General features: G+C 42.2%; 1 protein-coding gene across 1 annotated transcript in view; it reads left to right on the top strand.

Annotated features, from left to right (window-relative positions):
• FAM186A (family with sequence similarity 186 member A) overlaps window positions 1-17,301 on the top strand; it is a 73,338-nt gene that overhangs the window by 35,472 nt on the left and 20,565 nt on the right. The window contains exons 4-6 of the mRNA XM_044941986.2: window positions 3,259-5,715; window positions 6,220-8,231; window positions 8,529-10,318. Of these exons, the coding sequence (XP_044797921.2) occupies window positions 3,259-5,715; window positions 6,220-8,231; window positions 8,529-10,318 (6,259 nt within the window). The remainder of the gene's footprint in view (window positions 1-3,258; window positions 5,716-6,219; window positions 8,232-8,528; window positions 10,319-17,301) is intronic.

Raw genomic sequence — 17,301 nt, 5'->3', positions numbered from 1 at the left:
CTGCAATTCAGCTTTCTTTATAGTCCAACTCTATAGAGTTTTAGCTGGTGTGTTTAATTAATTCACATTTAATGTAATTATTGATATGGCTGGATATATATCTGCTATTTTGCTCATGTATCTTTTTTTTCCTTCTATTCTTTTCTTGCCTCTGTGTTAAATAGGTATTTTCTAGCGTACCTTTTAATTCCACTTCTTCTTACATTTTCTTAGTGGTAGTTATAGGAATTGCAGTATACATTTTAAATTATCACAATCTTTTCCAGATTGGTACTAACTTAATTCCAGTGAAATATAGAATCTTTGCTCCAATAGTTTCACCCTCTTCCTCTCCTTTGTGCTTTTCCATGTACACTACATATTTAAGCCCAACAATATAGCTTTATAATTAGTGTTTTATATGCTTGTCTTTTAGTTAACTACAAGAGGAAAAAGAAAAAAATATTTTTGCTGTGTTTTTATTTACCTACATATACTACTGCTCTTTATTTCTTTGTGTGAAAATGCAAATGTCAAAATGAAAAAAGAATTTAAAAAAAAGTGACAGATTTTATTTTCTTGGGCTCCAAAATCACAGCAGATGGTGACTGCACACCACGAAATTAAAAGATGTTTTCTCTTTGGAAGCAAAGCTATGACGAACCTAGACAGCATATTAAAAAGCAGAGACATCACTTTGCTGACATAGGTCTGCCTAGTCAAAGCTATGGTATTTTCAGTAGTCATGTACAGATGTGAGCGGTGGACCATAAAGAAGGCTGAATGCCGAAGAATTAGATGCTTTCGAATTATGGTGCTGGAGAAGACTGTTGAGAGTCCCTTGGACTACAAGATCAAACCAGTAAGTCCTAAAGGAAATCAGTCCTGAATATTCATTGGAAGTGCTGATTTTGAAGCTGAAGCCCCAGTACTTTGGCCACCTGATATAAAGACCCGACTCACTGGAAAAGACCCTGATGCTGGGAAAGATTGAGGGCAGGTAGAGAAGGGGGTGGTGACAGAAGATGAGATGGTTGGTGGCATCATCGACCCTATGAACATGAGTCTGAACAAATTTCAGGAGATAGTGAAGGACAGGGAAGCCTGGTGTGCTGCGGTTCATGGGATGGCAAAGAGTTGGACAGACTTAGCGACTGAACAACATGAGAGTTGTACATGTGTGTACTTTGGGAAGAGTGTTATTTCAGGGAATGATGTATTACCTTCTAGTAATATAGCATCAAGTTTGGTAGCTATTTTTGAAGAAGAATTTTGCTGGATATGAAATTCTTGGAAAGAAATGGCAACCCAGTCCAGTAATCTTGCCTGGAGAATTCCATAGACAGAAGATCCTGGGCTATAGTCCAAGGGGTCACAAAGAGTCAGACACTACTGAGCGACTAACACACACACACGTTATTCTTTCAGCACTTTGAATATATCATTCCCTGACTTCTGCCTCCATTGTTTCCAGTAAGAAGTAACCTACTAAATTTCCTGTGGTTCCTCTGTTCTGAGTCTCCTTTGATTGTTGAGTTATTTTTTTCTTTTTGTTTTAAAGATTCTTATTTTGTCTGCTTTCAACAGTTTGACTATGATGTTCCAGGTATGGCTCTTTCTGTGTTTATCCCACTTAGAATTTGCTGAGCTTCTTGAATGTGTAGATTAATGTTTTTCCACAAATTTGGAATCATTTGTCCATTATTTCTTCAAATATATTTTTAAAGTATTTTTATTTATATATTTTTAAAATTTGACTGTGGTGGGTCTTAGTTGCAGCACATGGGGTCTTCAATCTTCACTGGCGCATGGGGTATCTTTGGTTGCAGCATGCAAACTCTTAGTTGCGGAATGTAGGATCTTATTCCCTGACAAGGGATCAAACCCAGGTCCCTTGCATTGGGAGAATAGAGTCTTAGCCACTGGATCACAGAGAAGTCCTCTCTTCAGATATTTTAAATACCCCTCTCCTTCTGGGAACTCTATTGCTTGTACACTGGTATGCTTGATGGTATCCCACAAATCTCTGAGCCTTTGCATTTTTCTTTATTGTTTTTTCCTCCCTGTTCTTCAGATTAGACAGTCTCTAGTAATCTAGCATTAGGTTTGCTGGTTATTTTCTTCTGTCAACTCACATGTGCTGTTAAGCCTTTTTGGTGAATTTTTCATTTCCGTTATTGTACTATTCAACTCCAATTTTTCCACTTGGTTTTCTTTAAGTTTTTTTTTTTTTAAATGTGGACAATTTTTAAAGTCTTTATTGAATCTGATGCAGTATTGCTTCTATTGTTTTACATTCTGGTTTTTTTACCTCAAGGCTTGTGGGATCTTAGTTCCCTGATCAGGGATCAAACCCACCAGAGGAGTCTTAACCACTGGACTGCCAAGGAAACCCCTGTTTTTATTTTTAAGCCTGAATTTTAGGGGTTACTTTTGGTTCAGCATAGCTTAGTGGTCAGTCAATGATCAGTCAATCATCAATTAATCCAGATTGATCTAGTAAGGCTTATACTCTTTGCTAATGAATCTGTTTATGGGTTAAAGTAGTATTGTTAAAATGTTGCATTGCTCCAGATCAAATCAACCCCCTCAGGCAGCAGAGTTGTCAGTCTTCACGGCCTGTTTCACTCCGGTAGAACCTATACCAGGCCATAGGGCTAGGGAGTTGGAGATGGAAACAGCTACAAGCTAAAACATCACAGCAAGTTTTTCTTGAACTAATCCTTCTCAATCTGTTGTATGCCTCTAGTCAGTTTCCAAAGTCCTAAAATGGTTGTTTTTGGCAATTTTGCTCAGCTTTTTTCTTGCTCTTTTGGGAAAAATTTGCTGAGTTTCTTATTCAACCATTTTGGAAATCCCTTCAAATGTTTGCCTTCTATTTTTTGTGATCCTTCTGAAACAACTAAGGTTAGCTTTGACTCAGAAAAGGGGAAAAAGAAGTTAGGAACCCATTAAAGAAAATGGAAAGCACCAAGCATAAAACCAAAGGAAAATTTTGATATTCATCCTAATCTAATCTCAAAATTGTAACCTAAAGTAAGTTGAGGTCACAGCTGAGTTCTTCTCCTAAACTCTGGAAGAAGAACTTCTAAATAATTGTGGGGAAAGAGTCATTCTTTTGAAAATAATGCTATTTATTTTGGGGCCAAACTTCCCTAATGAAACTTCATTCTATATCTATCTGTTTATTTGGGCTAAATTCCTTAGTCTTAAACTTAGAGCACAGCACAAAAGGAGAAATGCAATCTCATTTATGTTTTATGCTTTTTTTTCTTCTAGCATCTAGAAGTTCTCTATGGAAATCATGGAAAGAAAGAGTTATAAAGCGACCTGCAACAGCTCATGCTTTAAGACCAGATCAGATGATTAGTGATCAATTTGCCACAAAAACAAAGGTGTCAGAAATCCAAGATATGCTTCAGGAACTCATAGGTACTGCAATGTTCAATAAACTGGAAAACAATGCTATTAAATATATATCATCAACAACAGTAAACCTTTCTAAAGCTTTGAGTACACTAAATGATGAAGTGAAAGCTATTAACCTCCATACTTCTGATATATATGCAAGTGAGATAGTTGAAAGAGAACAAGAGATTTCCCTGAAGATCATACAAGATCTCAGTAAAAGAAATGAAATGCTTCAGCAAAAACTTCGAGAAGCAGAAGAAAAATATGAACACCTTATTCGATCCAAAGTTGCAGAGCAACAAGCATTGCCCACATCAACACAGAAAGTGTTACCTGAGCCTTCTCCACAATCAGCCATTAGCCAAGCTGACACAGAAAACAGTTTAGACAGTATTTTGGCCAAAGAATTTGAAAACATGGTAGATGAGGCCCCCAAAAAAGGGACCAAAGGCTTGGGGATCAAGTGGGACTCAACTCATGTATATGCAGCCCAAGGTGAAACAACTCCAGATTTAACTGGCCAGCAGAAAAAATCTTCTGGAGAGATCACTGAAGATACGGTATCAGTGAAGAAAGGTGGTGCCTTTCAGAAAGATGGGGCTGACGAGTTCCAGTCACAGAAAAAAAAGCATACAAAAGGCCCGTCTGGGCAGGAGACCTCTGAATCGAATGTGAATGATAATAAAGGTAAACAGAAAGTCACAGGGACCAAACTCGATCACCACTTAGAATTACAAGCACTGGATAAGAAGAGAAAAGAAACAAAATCCTTTCCTGAAACCAAATCAAAGTCACTCACTGAATCAAAAAGTCAACATTTTCCTTCTGATTTCCCTTCTGACAAGAGCCAAGGTGGTAAAAGTGGAACAAGTGGTATACTGGAACAACGCAGGGAGGCTAAGTCCGAACATTCACAGAGTAAAAGTCAAACTTCTTCAGAGAATAAAGAGGAGCTTACCACTGAGTCAATGGGCAAAGATGGCAGAAATGAGATGAGTAGTACACCAGAGCCATCCAGGTTGAGCAAACTTGATCATTCCTCTGAGAAAATAAAAGGAAAGAAACAGCGTATCTCTCCAGGAAGCACTACAAGAAAAGAAGAAAAATCTGAAGAGAAAGATGTGTCAGTCTTCACGAAGAAATTCAAGTCTCTTGAACTTGCTAAATCAGGTATTCCAGATGGCGAAAGTGAGCAGAGTAACCTAGAAGAATTTCAGAAAGCCGTAGTGTCATTCCTTAAAGAGAAAATTGATAACATAGGAAAGCCCTTGGATAAAAAGACTGTGTCAAAAGAAGAGTTATTATTAAAAAGATCAGAAGTTGAGAAATTAGGAATCATAAAGGCAAAAATGGAGGAATATTTCCAAAAAGTGGCTGAAACTCTGACAAAAATCTTAAGGAAATACAAAGATATAAAAAATGAAGGACGAATTGGAGAGAAACCTTTGAAACAAAAAAAAGCAGTCTCATTTATGCCAGAACGGCATTCTCAGGAACCAACTAGTGCAAAGTCAGAAATTAGCATCTTAATTTCACAGGAGAGGCTTGACCCACTAACTGACAATTTAATACGAATGATCTTGACTGAAATAGAAAGTGAAAGGAATGTTCCAGAAGCCTCAACAGTAGGGACAGACTATAAAGAGAAGGAAAAACAAGAGCTAGAAAAAAGGAGGTTTGAGATGATAAATAAGAATTTGGAGAAGGAAGACGCATGGCTCCCAGTGAAGGAGGGAAAGCAAGGGCAACAGAAAGAGAAACAGTGGCAGGAAGAAGAGGTGTGGAAGGGACAGCAAAAACACAAGATACAAAAGCAGATTGAGTCAGATGAGAAGCAAAAGCAAAGAGAAGAGGAGAGAGAAGGGTATCAGAAGTCAAAGCAGCAGCAGTTGGAAGCATGGAAACAAAAAATGAAACAGCAAGGTGTGCCTCTGGAGGAGGAGAAAGGACAGCAGACGACGATGCAGGTTCAGAAGGAAGTGAGACATCTGGAGCAAGAAAGCAGTTTGGAGAGAGAGAAGCAGCAGAAGGCAAGGAGAAAGGTAGGGGACTATGAAAGTCAGAAGCAAAAAACCGCAAAGGAGATGAAGACATACGAACAACTAGAAGAGGTGCTCAGTCAGACTTCAATCACATTGTCTCACAGGTGGGAGAGCACACAGAAAGACATGCCGCAGACACACCAAAGAAAAGATTTCATTGGGAATCTTAAGAAATTAGGGGATCTGGCTGAAGGAAAGCATCCCATTGCAATCACTACTCCCATTTCCACACAGTCCTCCTCACGTGGACCCTCTTCTGTTCCTGGAGCGTCTCTTGCAAAGTCCATCACTCTTACCTCTAGGCTTGCCCAAGCAATGGAAATTGACCTCACTTCTGAAGAGGCCAAGGCACTGGAAACCATGGACAGCTTTAATCAGGTTCAGGCGTTGGGGGAAACTACTACTCCTAAGATGCCTCGGGGTTTGGGAGTGGCTCTCAGTGCAGAGCAGGCCCAGGCTCTGGGGATTCCTGTTACCCCTCAGCAAGCTCAAGCTCAGGGCATCACGCTCACCCCTCAGCAGGTCAAGGCCTTGGGAGTCACTCTCACCCCTGGACAAGCTCAGGCACCAGGGATCACTCTCATCCCTCAACAGGCCCAGGCACTGGGGATCATTTTCACCCCTGAAGAGGCTCAGGCACCAGGGATCACTCTCACCCCTCAGCAGGTCCTGGCACTGGGGATTCCTGTCACCCCTCAGCAGATCCAGGAAGTAGGGACTTCTCTCACCCCTCAGCAGGCCCAGGCACTGGGGATACCTGTCACCCTTCAGCAAATTCAAGAAGTAGGTGCTTCTCTCACCCCTCAACAGGCTCAGGCACTGGGGATTCCTGTCATCCCTCAGCAGGCTCAAGCTCAGGGCCTCACTCTTACCCCTCAGCAGGCCCAAGCACTTGGGATCACTCTCACCCCTGAACAAGCTCAGGCACCAGGGATCACTTTCACCCCTCAGCAAGCCCAGGCCCTGGGGATCACTCTCGCCCCTGAACAAGCTCAGGCTCCAGGGATCACTCTCACCCCTCAGCAGGCCCAGGCACTTGGGATCACTCTCACCCCTGAACAAGCTCAGGCACCAGGGATCACTCTCACCCCTCAGCAAGCCCAGGCACTGGGGATACCCGTCACCCTTCAGCAAATTCAAGAAGTAAGTGCTTCTCTCACCCCTCAACAGGCTCAGGCACTGGGGATTCCTGTCATCCCTCAGCAGGCTCAAGCTCAGGGCCTCACTCTTACCCCTCAGCAGGCCCAAGCACTTGGGATCACTCTCACCCCTGAACAAGCTCAGGCTCCAGGGATCACTCTCACCCCTCAGCAGGCCCAGGCCCTGGGGATCACTCTCGCCCCTGAACAAGCTCAGGCACCAGGGATCACTCTCACCCCTCAGCAGGCCCAGGCACTGGGGATCACTCTCACCCCTGAACAAGCTCAGGCTCCAGGGATCACTCTCACCCCTCAGCAGGCCCAGGCACTGGGGATCACTCTTGCCCCTGAACAAGCTCAGGCACCAGGGATCACTCTCACCCCTCAGCAGGCCCAGGCACTGGGGATACCTGTCATCCTTCAGCAAATTCAAGAAGTAGGTGCTTCTCTCACCCCTCAACAGGCTCAGGCACTGGGGATTCCTGTCATCCCTCAGCAGGCTCAAGCTCAGGGCCTCACTCTTACCCCTCAGCAGGCCCAAGCACTTGGGATCACTCTCACCCCTGAACAAGCTCAGGCTCCAGGGATCACTCTCACCCCTCAGCAGGCCCAGGCCCTGGGGATCACTCTCGCCCCTGAACAAGCTCAGGCACCAGGGATCACTCTCACCCCTCAGCAGGCCCAGGCACTGGGGATCACTCTCACCAATGAACAAGCTCAGGCACCAGGGATCACTCTCACCCCTCAGCAGGCCCAGGCACTGGGGATTACTCTCACCAATGAACAAGCTCAGGCTCCAGGGATCACTCTCACCCCTCAGCAGGCCCAGGCACTTGGGATTACTCTCACCAATGAACAAGCTCAGGCTCCAGGGATCACTCTCACCCCTCAGCAGGCCCAGGCACTGGGGATCACTCTCACCCCTGAACAAGCTCAGGCACCAGGGATCACTCTCACCCCTCAGCAGGCCCAGGCACTGGGGATTACTCTCACCAATGAACAAGCTCAGGCTCCAGGGATCACTCTCACCCCTCAGCAGGCCCAGGCACTGGGGATCACTCTCGCCCCTGAACAAGCTCAGGCACCAGGGATCACTCTCACCCCTCAGCAGGCCCAGGCACTGGGGATTACTCTCACCAATGAACAAGCTCAGGCTCCAGGGATCACTCTCACCCCTCAGCAGGCCCAGGCACTGGGGATTACTCTCACCAATGAACAAGCTCAGGCACCAGGGATCGCTCTCAACCCTCAGCAGGCCCAGGCACTTGGGATTACTCTCACCAATGAACAAGCTCAGGCTCCAGGGATCACTCTCACCCCTCAGCAGGCCCAGGCACTGGGGATCACTCTCACCCCTGAACAAGCTCAGGCACCAGGGATCACTCTCACCCCTCAGCAGGACCAGGCACTGGGGATCACTCTCACCCCTGAACAAGCTCAGGCACCAGGGATCACTCTCACCCCTCAGCAGGCCCAGGCACTGGGGATTACTCTCACCAATGAACAAGCTCAGGCTCCAGGGATCACTCTCACCCCTCAGCAGGCCCAGGCACTGGGGATCACTCTCGCCCCTGAACAAGCTCAGGCACCAGGGATCACTCTCACCCCTCAGCAGGCCCAGGCACTTGGGATACCTGTCACCCTTCAGCAAATCCAAAAAGTAGGTTCTTCTCTCACCCCTCAGCAGGCCCAGGCACTGGGGATTTCAGTCACCCTGCAGCATATCCAGGAAGTGGGGGTTTCTCTCACCCCTCAACAGGCTCAGGCACTAGGGATTCCTATCACCCCTCAGCAGGCTGAAGCTCAAGGTCTGACTCTCACCCCTCAGCTGACCCAGGATTTGGGGGTACCTGCCACCCCTCAGGGCATCGTCTTTACCCCTCAGCAAGCCCAGGCATTGGGGATCCACATCACCCCTGAGCAGGCGCAGACTCAGGGCATCACTGTTAAGCCTCAGCAGTCTCAGGCACTGAGAATCCCTGTCACCATTCCACAAGCTCAGGATTTGGGGGCCCCTTTCACTTTAGGACAGGCTCAAGCATTGGGGGTTTCGCTTGCTCATGAACAGTTTGCAGAATTAGGGGTTCCTCTCACCTCAGATAAAGTATATACCTTAGAATATCCCCACATCCCAGAACAAATCCAACCTGTGGAAGCTCCTTTCACCCCAGGGGAGGCCTGGTCCTTGGGTATTACTGTTAGGTCTGTGCAGGACCTAACATCAAGAACTCTTCTCATTAAGGAGCAGCCCTTATCACCCTGGGCTAGGCCTCCTTCAGGACATACATTGAAAACTGGGATCTCTTCCATTACTGATAAATCTGTCACAAAACATGCTCCTCACACTTCTAAGGAGTCCCCAGTATCATCTGCTGGTACTGCTGAGAAGTCCCCTATATTTGAGGTGCCTTCTACTCCTTTGCGTATATCAAGGTTTCCTCTTAAACAAGCCCCCTCTGAGAAATTCTTGGGAATGAGGATTTCTTCAGACCCTGGGAAGCCCCTGGCACCACAGACTTCTCCTTCCTCCAGACAGACCCCAGTGTCTAAGGATCTATCAACCTCTGTTCCGTTCCCAACACCAGTTCCCTGTCCAATATCTGGGCTCTCTCCCACTCCACAGCAGCCCCTTGAACCAGAGGCCCTTCTTAGTTCTAGGCAATTCTTCATATCTAGGGACTCTATGACTCCCCAGTCACCTCTGATACTGAAGCCCCTTCTTGACCTCAGACAGCCCCTTATATCTGGAGTCCCAGTCACCTCTGCACAGATTCCCCACATCTGGGCTCCTCTCTCTCCTGGGAAGCACTTGGTTCCTGGGACCTCTTCCATCCCTCAAGAGCTCTTGAAATCTAGACCCTTAACACTCTCTGAGCAGTTTCAGGCATCCCATACCTTTGCCACTCGTAAGCAATCTCCCGGGTTACAAGCCCCTTCTACCCTTAGGCAGCATCTGCCACCAAGGACCCTTCCTGGGCAAGCTTCCCCACTATGGGTCTCTCCCACCCCTGGGCGTCCCCTAACACCGTTGACTCCCTCAACCCCTGAAAAGCCACAGAAAGGTTTGTCCTCTGCTGTCTCTGAGAAAAGGAAGAAAAGATTGTCAATTATTTCTTCTCTGAAATTGAAATCAGTATCGGTCCATCCCAGTGCTCCAAGTTTCAAGGTAATTCAAGACCCTTTCACCACTAAGAAGTTCCAAACAGCAGAGGTCTCTGACACTTCTGAAGAAATCCAGATACCCAAAGATCCTTCTGCCGTGAAACGATTTAGAATGTTTAAGTCCCATCTCACCGATTACAAGACACCGGTATCACAAGCCCTTTATGTTGATGAGGGGACCCTTCCTGCTACTCTCATTAAGCCTGTAACGCCACTACCTTCTCTTATTACTACTCAACTACTCAAAATACGGCAGAGCTCACCTTCTGAATGGGACCAGAAATCCCAACTTCCCCCTATCAATAAGCCCTGGGTACTGACTTCAGTTTCAGATACCAAGCAACCCAAGATGATGGTGCCCACTTCCTATCCCCAAGAGCTCAAAGAACAGAACTATTTTGTTGATGTGGAGGCTCAGCGGAAGAACCTGATACTCTTAAATCAGGCCACAAAATCTTCTATACTCCCTTCACAGCTACACACAGAAGCTAGGAATCTCATAATTGAGACATTTCATACGGACAAAGTTCGGCTGGGGTACCTGTTCCGCAAGTACAATGCCTATAGGCTGATCCAGCGTGCAAGGTAGATGTAAATATTATGTGTCTAGTTGTCTGATTTAGTCCTGGTTTCAAATATCCTCCCTCATTACCTTACCAGTATATATGTATTTGTCAGGTTAGGTGTTCTAAAAGATTCTCTTATAGAAGGTTTGTAAGATGGAAGCCTATTTAAGATAGCAAAAGGAGGTATATTTTTTAGAAATAAGAAATGTCATATAACACCCATTTCACTCATATATATCTCTAGCAGAGATTCTAAAATATATTTTGAGGATCATGGTTGATCTCCAAAATATCAACTTCAAAAGTTTAGAAATGCTTGCAGTTATTCTGAATTACTTTAATCTTGCATTCACCAGAAGACCTATGATTCTTTTTTTTTTTATTTTACTTTTTATTGCAGTGAAGTTGGACAGAAGAGCTATTAAAGTGAGAGATGGCAGGCAGGTTTATGTACTTCGTGTTGCCATGGCAGCTTTGATGCTGGATTGACCTACAGGAAACATGTTCTAGTCTTGATTTTTTAAATTGAAATTAGCCTGCCATTCTTGGCCTTTGTGTTTGAGGTTGCCAACTTATTATTTGGGGGATTTAAAAAACATTTTTTTTAATTGTAGAAATTCTTTCCCCTTTATAAAATAGTTAATTTATAATACTGTGCTATGGGCTATCTTATTTGGAGAATTTTTCTAACCTAAAATTACAATATGTCAAACTAAGATCTATGATAGAAAAAGCTATCATTAATTATAGGAACAATTTATGTCATTTATTCAACAAATATTTATTGAATTCGTACTATTTGGCAAGCACTGTTCTAGATGCTATGGATACAGCAGTGAATAAGACAAAGTACCCTGTTCTCATGATATTTACACTTTTGAGAACTGAATTCATTTGAAAACTAAGCACTGGAATAACAAGGTGTAAGAGAAAGACATTCAGTGTATAGACAGAAATTTTCATTTCAAAACTGAAGTTACCTTAGAATTGTTGAAATATTTTCTACTCTATAGTGTGTTTTTCTCTTCCCAGAATGAATGTTCCTAGTCTTTTAAATCTGTTTTCACACGTAAACACTTTCATCCACTTGAGAATTTGAAATAACATGTTTCTGGTCATTCTCCAGTTCATGTCTTTTTTCCTTTGTTATATTAAATTAAAATATTGCATTCACCTGGTGCAGTATTTTAAAAAATACAAATAGAGTGAAAAGCCTCCTTAATAGTCTTATTCTTGGCTATTAGGCCCCTCCTTCAGGGCTACCCAGGTATTCCACCCAGAGATACTTTCTACATATGTAGCAAAGTACATAAGCTCTTTTATCCCACTCTTTATATATTTAAAAATACAATGTTTGATTTTTTCATAACAAGCTAGAATTTAGATATTAATATACAAAGAGTCTACTCATTCATTTTACAGTTTTATAGTACTCCAAAGTCTAGATTCGGAGAAGGCAATGGCACCCCACTCCAGTACTCTTGCCTGGAAAATCCCATGGATGGAGGAGCCTGGTAGGCTGCAGTCCATGGGGTCGCTAAGAGTCGGACACGACTGAGCGACTTCCCTTTCACTTTTCACTTTCATGCATTGGAGAAGGAAATGGTAACCCACTCCAGTGTTCTTGCCTGGAGAATCCCAGGGACGGGGGAGCCTGGTGGCTGCCGTCTGTGGGATCACACAGAGTCAGACATGGCTGAAGTGACTTAGCAGCAGTAGCAGCAAAGTCTAGATTTACCAGAATTTACTTAACCTTTGATGAGGTTAACATAACATTTATGCTGTTTTAAAAAATGTACTTCAATGAACAATCTTATATATACATATGTATACATGTATGTATGTTCCTAAAAGTAGAACTTCTAAATCAAGGTTAAGCATTTTGTAATTGTGATAAATTTTTGTCAAATTGTTCTCCAAAGAGGTTGGAACAATTTATGTATCGGTCAGTATTATTAAAGAGTATTTCCCCACAAATATTATCAACTTTTTTGTTCATTGTCAATGTAATAGGTGAAATATGGCACTTTCATGCTTTCATTTGCATTACTTTTATTATAGGTTGAAGTTAAGCATCTTTTCATAGAGTTAAGAACCATCTGTATTTTATTTTCTGTGAAGATCTTATTCAAATACTTCGCCCATTTTTCAACTGGGTTATCAAGTTGCTTTTAAAAATAATTAATTAATTAATTTTAATTGGAGGCTAATTGCTTTACAATATCAAGGTGGTTTTGCCATGTATCGACATGAATCAGCCATGGGTGCACATGCATCCCCCCATCCTGAAGCCCCTTCCCACCTCCCTCCCGAATCCTCCCCCTGGGTTGTCCCAGAACACCAGCTTTGAGCGTCCTGCTTCATGCTTTGAACTTGCACTGGTCATCTGTTTTACATAGGGTAACAGACATGTTTCAGTGTTATTCTTTCAAATCATCCCACCCTCGCCTTCTTCCACAAAGTCCAAAAGTCTGTTCTTTACATCTGTGTCTTTTTTGTTGTCTTACATATAGGGTTGTTGTTACTGTCTTTCTAAATTCCATATATACGTGTTAATATTCTGTATTGATGTTTCTCTTTCTGACTTACTTCACTCTGTATAATAGGCTCCAGTTTCATCCACCTCATTAGAACAGACTCAAATATGCTCTTTTTTTTTTTATAGCTGAGTAATACTCCATTGTGTATATGTACCACAGCTTTCTTATCCATTCATCTGCTGATGGACATCTAGGTTGCTTCCATGTCCTGGCTATTGTAAACAGTGCTGCAATAAACATTGGGGTACATGTGTCTCTTTCAATTCTGGTTTCCTCAGTATGTATGCCCAGAAGTGGGATTGCTGGGTCATATGGCAGTTCTATTTCCAGTTTTTTAAGAAATCTCCACACTGTTCTCCATAGTGGTTGTACTAGTTTGCATTCCCACCAACAGTGTAAGAGGGTTCCCTTTTCTCCACACCCTTTCCAGAATTTATTGTTTGTAGACTTTTTGATAGCAGCCATTCTGACTGGCCTGAGATGGTACCTCATTGTGGTTTTGATTTGCATTTTTATGATAATGAATGATGTTGAGCATCTTTTCATGTGTTTATTAGCCATTTGTCTTCTTTGCAAAGATGTCTCTTTAGTTTTTTTGCTCAATTTTTGATTGGGTCATTCATTTTTCTGGTATTGAGCTACATATGCTGCTTCAATATTTTGGAGATTAATTGTCAGTTGCTTCATTTGCTATTATTTTCTCCCATTCTGAAGGCTGTCTTTTTACCTTGCTTACAATTTCCTTGGTTGTGCAAAAGCTTTTAAGTTTAATTAGGTCCCAATTGTTTATTTTTGTTTTTATTTCTGTTGCTTTTTTAATTGATTTCTGGGACCTGTTCAAATATTGAGAAAATTAGACCCTTGTCTGTGATATAAACTACAAAACTTTCCCCGCTTGTGTTTAGACTCTCCTTTTGGTGGGTTTTGCTTTCTAAATAATTTATATTTTTATATGTTTATATTCAGTTCAGTTCAGTTCAGTCGCTCAGTAGTGCCCAGCTCTTTGCGACTCCATGAACTGCAGCACACCAGGCCTCCCTGTCCATCACCAACTCCCGGAGTTTACTCAAACTCTTGTTGATTGAGTTGGTGATGCCATCCAACAATCTCATCCTCTGTCATCCCCTTCTCCTCCTGCCCTCAATCTTTCCCAGCATCAGGGTCTTTTCAAATGAGTCGGTTCTGCGCATCAGGTGGCAAAAGTATTGGAGTTTAAGCTTCAGCATCAGTCCTTCCAATGAATATTCAGGACTGATTTCCTTTAGAATGGACTGGTTGGATCTCCTTGCTGTCCAAGGGACTCTCAAGAGTCTTTTCCAATACCACAGTTCAAAAGCATCAATTCTTTAGCACTCAGCTTTGTTTATAGTCCAACTCTCACATCCATACGTAACTACTGTAAAAACCATAGCCTTGACTAGATGGACCTTTGTTGGCAAAGTAATGTCGCTGCTTTTTAATATGCTGTCTAGATTGGTCATGACTTTCCTTCCAAGGAGTAAGTGTCTTTTAATTTCATGGCTTGAATCACCATCTGCAGTGATTTTGGAGCCCCCCAAAATAAATTCAGCCACTGATTCCACTGTTTCCCCATCTATTTGCCATGAAGTGATGGGACCAGATGCCATGATCTTCGTTTTCTGAATGTTGAACTTTAACACAACTTTTCACTCTCCTCTTTCACTTTCATCAAGAGGCTCTTTAGTTCTTCTTCACTTTCTGCCATAAGGGTGGTGTCATCTGCATATCTGAGGTTATTGATATTTCTCCCGGAAATCGTGATACCAGCTTATGCTCCTTCCAGCCCAGCGTTTCTCATGATGTACTCTGCATAGAAGTTAAATAAGCAGGGTGACAATATACAGCCTTGACGTACTCCTTTTCCTATTTGGAACCAGTCTGTGTTCCATGTCCAGTTCTAACTGTTGCTTCCTGACCTGCATACAGGTTTCTCAAGAGGCAGGTCAGGTGGTCTGGTATTCCCATCTCTTTCAGAATTTTCCAGTTGATTGTGATCCACACAGTCAAAGGCTTTGGCATAGTCAATAAAGCAGAAATAGATGTTTTTCTGGAACTCTCTTGCTTTTTCAATGACCCAGCAGATGTTGGCAATTTGATCTCTGGTTCCTCTGCCTTTTCTAAATCCAGCTTGAACATATGGAAGTTCATGGTTCACATACTGTTGAAGCCTGGCTTGAAGAATTGTGAGCATTATTTTACTAGTGTGTGAGATGAGTGCAATTGTGCAGTAGTTTGAACATTCTTTGGCATTGCCTTTCTTTGGGATTGGATTGAAAACTGACCTTTTCTAGTCCTGTGGCCACTGCTGAGTTTTGCAAATTTGCTGACATATTGAGTGCAACACTTTCACAGCATCATCTTTCAGGATTTGAAATAGCTCAACTGGAATTCCATCATCTCTGCTAGCTTTGTTCACAGTTATACTGCCCAAGGGCCCACTTGACTTCACATTCCAGGATGTCTGGCTCTAGGTGAGTGATCACACCATCATGATTATCCGGGTCATGAAGATCTTTTTTGTACAGTTCTTCTGTGTATTCTTGCCACCTCTTCTTAATATCTTCTGCTTCTGTCAGGTTCATATCATTTCTGTCCTTTATTGAGCCCATCTTTGCATAAAATGTTCCCTTGGTATCTCTAATTTTCTTGAAGAGATCTCTAGTCTTTCCCATTCTATTGTTTTCTTCTATTTCTTTGCATTGCTCACTGAGGAAGGCTTTCTTATCTCTCCTTGCAGTTCTTTGGAATTCTGCATTTAAATGAGTGTATCTTTCCTTTTCTCCTTTGCTTTTTGCTTCTCTTATTTTCACAGCTATTTGTAAGGCCTCCTCAGACAGCCATTTTGCTTTTTTTATTTTTTTTCTCTTGGGGATGGTCTTGCTCCCTGTTTCCTGTACAATGTCATGAACCTCTGTCCATAGTTCATCAGGCACTCTGTCTATCCAATCCAGTCCCTTAAATCTATTTCTCACTTCCACTGTATAATCATAAGGGATTTGATTTGGGTCATACCTGAATGGTCTAGTGGTTTTCCCCACTTTCTTCAATTTATGTCTGAATTTGGCAATAAAGAGTTAATATTTATATTAATATTTTCAATAATGCTTTGTGCCTTATTTTAAAAAGCCCTTTCCACTTTGAGAAATATATTTTTAAAAAATTATTTTGAGATTTCTTTTAGTACCTTAGTAGTTGATTATTAGTATTTTGGGGCTTCCCAGGTAATACGAGTACTTTCTTCAATTTACATCTAAATTTTGCAATAAGGAGTTCATGATCTGAGCCACACTCAGCTCCCAGTCTTGTTTTTGTTGACTATATACAGCTTCTCCATCTTTGGCTGCAAAGAATATAATCAATCTGATTTCAGTATTGACCATCTGGTGATGTCCACATATAGAGTCTTCTCTTGTGTTGTTGGAAGAGGGTGTTTGCTATGACCAGTGCATTCTCTTGGCAAAACTCTGTTAGCCTTTGCCCTGCTTCATTCTGTAATCCAAGACCAAATTTTCATGTTACTCCAGGTATCTCTTGACTTCCTACTTTTGCATTCCAGTCCCCTCTGTTGAAAAGAACATTTTTTGGGGGGAGTGTTAGTTCTAGAAGGTCTTGTAGGTCTTCATAGAACCGTTCAACTTCAGCTTCTTCAGCATTACTGGTTGGGGCATAGACTTGGATTACTGTTACTTGCTGTAGTTTTATTTTTATGATGCTGAGTCTTTGTGATAGTTATTATTACTGTTTCCTAGTACTTGTCCTTGAGATGTGAGCAGAATTAATGTGTGTCTTTTCTGTGCTAAGTTTGCCATTGTCAGTTTGAGACCCTCTAGAGTCTCCTTTTCCATTGGCATGATAAGCTATAGTGTTCGAGGTGATGGCTGTTCTGTTAGCCTGTGTTCCTGAGAGTCTAAAATGAAGTTCTTTTCTGCAAAGCTATGGTGGATTTGTACTATGAGCAACACATAAACTTTTGTTGTTTATAGTCATTGAGATTTGGGGATTATTTGCTAAAACAGCAAAACCTAGCTTATCTTTACTAACATAGTCTTCCTATTCAAGAAAATGATATACGTTTTTTTCTGTTCAGGGTGTGTGTGTAGTGTGTGTTTATGTGTTCTGTTGGAGTTTTTAAAGTTTTCATCTAGCTTTTGAATATTCTTTCGTAAGTGTATATCTTGGTAGTTTTTATTTTTGATGTTATAAATGGACTCTCTCCTTCTATGACATCTTCTAACTGGTTGTTATTGATATAAAGGAAGGCTAGATTTCTCTATATCAATTTCATATGCAGCCATCTTACTGTATTCAAAAGCATGTGATCATTTTTCAGTTGATATTCTTGAGTTTTCCAATTACATAAACATATCCCTTGTAAATAATAATGTTTTTACATCTAGATTTTTCCAATTTTTAAATATCTCATTTCTGTCTCTTGACTGCC

The sequence above is a fragment of the Bubalus bubalis genome, chromosome 4 (assembly GCF_019923935.1).
Source record: "Bubalus bubalis isolate 160015118507 breed Murrah chromosome 4, NDDB_SH_1, whole genome shotgun sequence".
NCBI lineage: Eukaryota > Metazoa > Chordata > Mammalia > Artiodactyla > Bovidae > Bubalus > Bubalus bubalis.
The sequence above is the reverse complement of the archived record's forward strand: the minus strand, read 5'-3'. Positions and strand labels throughout refer to the sequence as shown.